Source organism: Tupaia chinensis, unplaced genomic scaffold, assembly GCF_000334495.1.
Source record: "Tupaia chinensis unplaced genomic scaffold, TupChi_1.0 Scaffold144682_1, whole genome shotgun sequence".
NCBI classification, from domain to species: Eukaryota; Metazoa; Chordata; class Mammalia; order Scandentia; family Tupaiidae; genus Tupaia; species Tupaia belangeri.
In genome coordinates this window covers 423,497-425,827 of record NW_006204543.1, presented here as the reverse complement: position 1 = coordinate 425,827, position 2,331 = coordinate 423,497, and the positions used below count along the sequence as shown (strand labels likewise).

General features: G+C 63.2%; 1 protein-coding gene across 2 annotated transcripts in view; it reads left to right on the top strand.

The window, feature by feature from the left end:
- Positions 1–2,331, top strand: part of MTMR10 (myotubularin related protein 10) — a 47,031-nt gene that overhangs the window by 32,531 nt on the left and 12,169 nt on the right. For both annotated transcript variants that reach the window (XM_006167238.3, XM_027767802.1), the window contains exons 6-8: positions 299–449; positions 2,067–2,154; positions 2,225–2,313. In XM_006167238.3, coding sequence (XP_006167300.1) covers positions 299–449; positions 2,067–2,154; positions 2,225–2,313 — 328 coding nt within the window. The remainder of the gene's footprint in view (positions 1–298; positions 450–2,066; positions 2,155–2,224; positions 2,314–2,331) is intronic.

Below are 2,331 nucleotides of genomic sequence, written 5' to 3'. Positions count from 1 at the left end.
GGGGGGGCGTGGTGGTGGAGCAAGATGGCAGCAGGCGTCCAGCACCACTGGAGAAGGAGCAGCGTGGTGCAGGAGCTCGAGCGGGCTGGGCGGGGCCACGCCTCCCTGCCTGGGTCTGCAGGGCTGGGAACTGGCAGAGACCAGCGGTGTCTAAGGCGGCGGGGAGGAGCTGGGCAGGGCAGGACCAGTGGGCTCTCTGGGTGGGGGTCCTACAACAGGCAGAGCGGGCACTTCAGGGTGCGTGTGTGGCCGGGACAGGGCTGCGAGGCACAGTCAGTGAGATTTGCTTTCCCTGCAGTCTGTGGCAGTCCCGGGGCACCATCAGGAGGCGGTGGCCAGAAAACACCACTGTTTGAAACTTACTCTGACTGGGACAGAGAGGTCAACAGGACAGGTGCTTCTGGGTGGAGAGTATGCTCCGTCAACGAGGGCTACATGGTCTCCACTTGGTGAGTCCTTGGGGGTGCTCCATTGAGGGCTGCATGGTCTCCCGGTGAGTCCTTGGGGTGGGGTGGGGTGGGGTGCTCCATTGAGGGCTGCATGGTCTCCCCCATGAGTCCTTGGGGTGAGGTGGGGTGGGGTGCTCCATCGAGGGCTGCATGGTCTCCCGGTGAGCCCCAGTGACACCACCCTGTGCCAGAAGCTCTGCCCACGGTGGGGCAGTCAGGGCTCGTGGACGTGGTGTCCACAGCGTCCCTGTCGACCATGTAGTCAGTGTGTCCCGTTCTGTCATGGCCCCTCCTCCACGTCTCCCCTCCCGTTTCCTGTTGACTCAGCAGGTCATCCTGCTGTGGGCAGCTCTATCCTGGTCACAGGTCTTTCCGTCCCTGTGGTGGCCTTTGCTGCATTCCCGTCACCTGCTGTCTTCCTATAAAGTGGCGGCTGCTCTAGGTGGTTAGGCGCGGGGTCAGGGTCCTGCCAGGAGGCCTCGTTAGGTGCCGCCGCGTGCCTCTCACCATGCCGTGGCCTCCACTGGCTCTCGCTACTAAGCCCTGGGCCGTCAGCGTGGTCACCAGTACAAAGTCACCTCTTGGATCGTGGCCCTGGCCTCTGTGGGAGTGAGGCCTGACCGAATAGTTGCCCCTGAAGGGTTGCCACTGGGTGTTCGGTTCTCATCCCGCCCACTTCTCTGCTCTGTCTTTAGGACCCTGAAATGCCATCCATGCAGAGAGGCAGTGTAGACAGTTACTGTTTCCCTGACGACGGGCACGAGGAGCTTCTCCAGAAGCCACTTCCTCCAAAGGGACTGGGATTGTCTTTGCAGTTTTCCATCATTAATACTCATGGCTCTTTGGAGCACGTTTTTTTGGGAGAGGTTTTTGGTATAGGGCGTGTGCAGTCACCAGAGAGACAGAAAGCGAGAAGTCACCCCTCAGGGGATGGCCACACCACAATCCCTTCTCCTCCATTCTCCTCTCGGGATCTTGGGCACACATGCACACGCCTGGCGTGAGTTTAAGCCACCGGGTCTGGGACTCAAACTGCGGTCGACTACGTGGGAGTCCAGTGGCAGCCTTTGTGCCAACTGCTGGTCCCCGTGGACACGTTCTAACATCGCTGACGTTCTGAGTTCAGGCTGATGAGTTCCTGTGAGAGCGGGAGCATGTGACTAGGACCCTGCATGCGCCCCCCAGGAGGGCTGCTGCTGGGCACCTCAGCCGAGGCCTGTGTCCTCCACGCCCTCAAACCTCACTCCCGCGGCCACATGCTCTGGTGCAGGTGCTGAGCACATGTGGCGGGCGGCTGGCAGGGGCGGCGCCCGCTGTGTCTGGCGGTACGTGTGGGAAGGCGGGGGCGTGAGCTCTGTGGACTCTGTGGTGTGGCTCTGCTTCTGTCCGCGGGCATCCCCTTACCCAGCCGGCCTAGAGGAGAGGGTGTCTCAGCCACGCATGTCCACATCGGCCGACTCCTCATGCTGCAAATGTGTATCTGTGAGGATGGATGCGGCCCGCACCTCTGGACTGCCGTGTCCGGGCCGGCAGGGCCCGCTGTGGCTGCTGGGCGGGTGGCTGCCTGCCCCGTGGCCTGCAGTAACTCAGCCCTGACCAGCGCCCTGCCGTCCGCAGCCTCCCGGAGTACTTCGTGGTGCCCAGCTCCTTGGCAGACCAGGACCTGAGGACCCTCTCCCACTGCTTCGTTGGGAGGAGGACGCCGGTAAGGCCTGGGGTGGGCCTGGTGGGTGGGGCGTGTGGCCCTGCGGGTCAGTAACGGCCTGCCCCCCCAGCTCTGGTGCTGGAGCCATGCCAACGGCAGCGCGCTGGTGCGGATGGCCCTTGTCAGAGACGTACTGCGGCAGCGGCAGGTGGAGCAGAGGTAACAGCATCCCCGGGC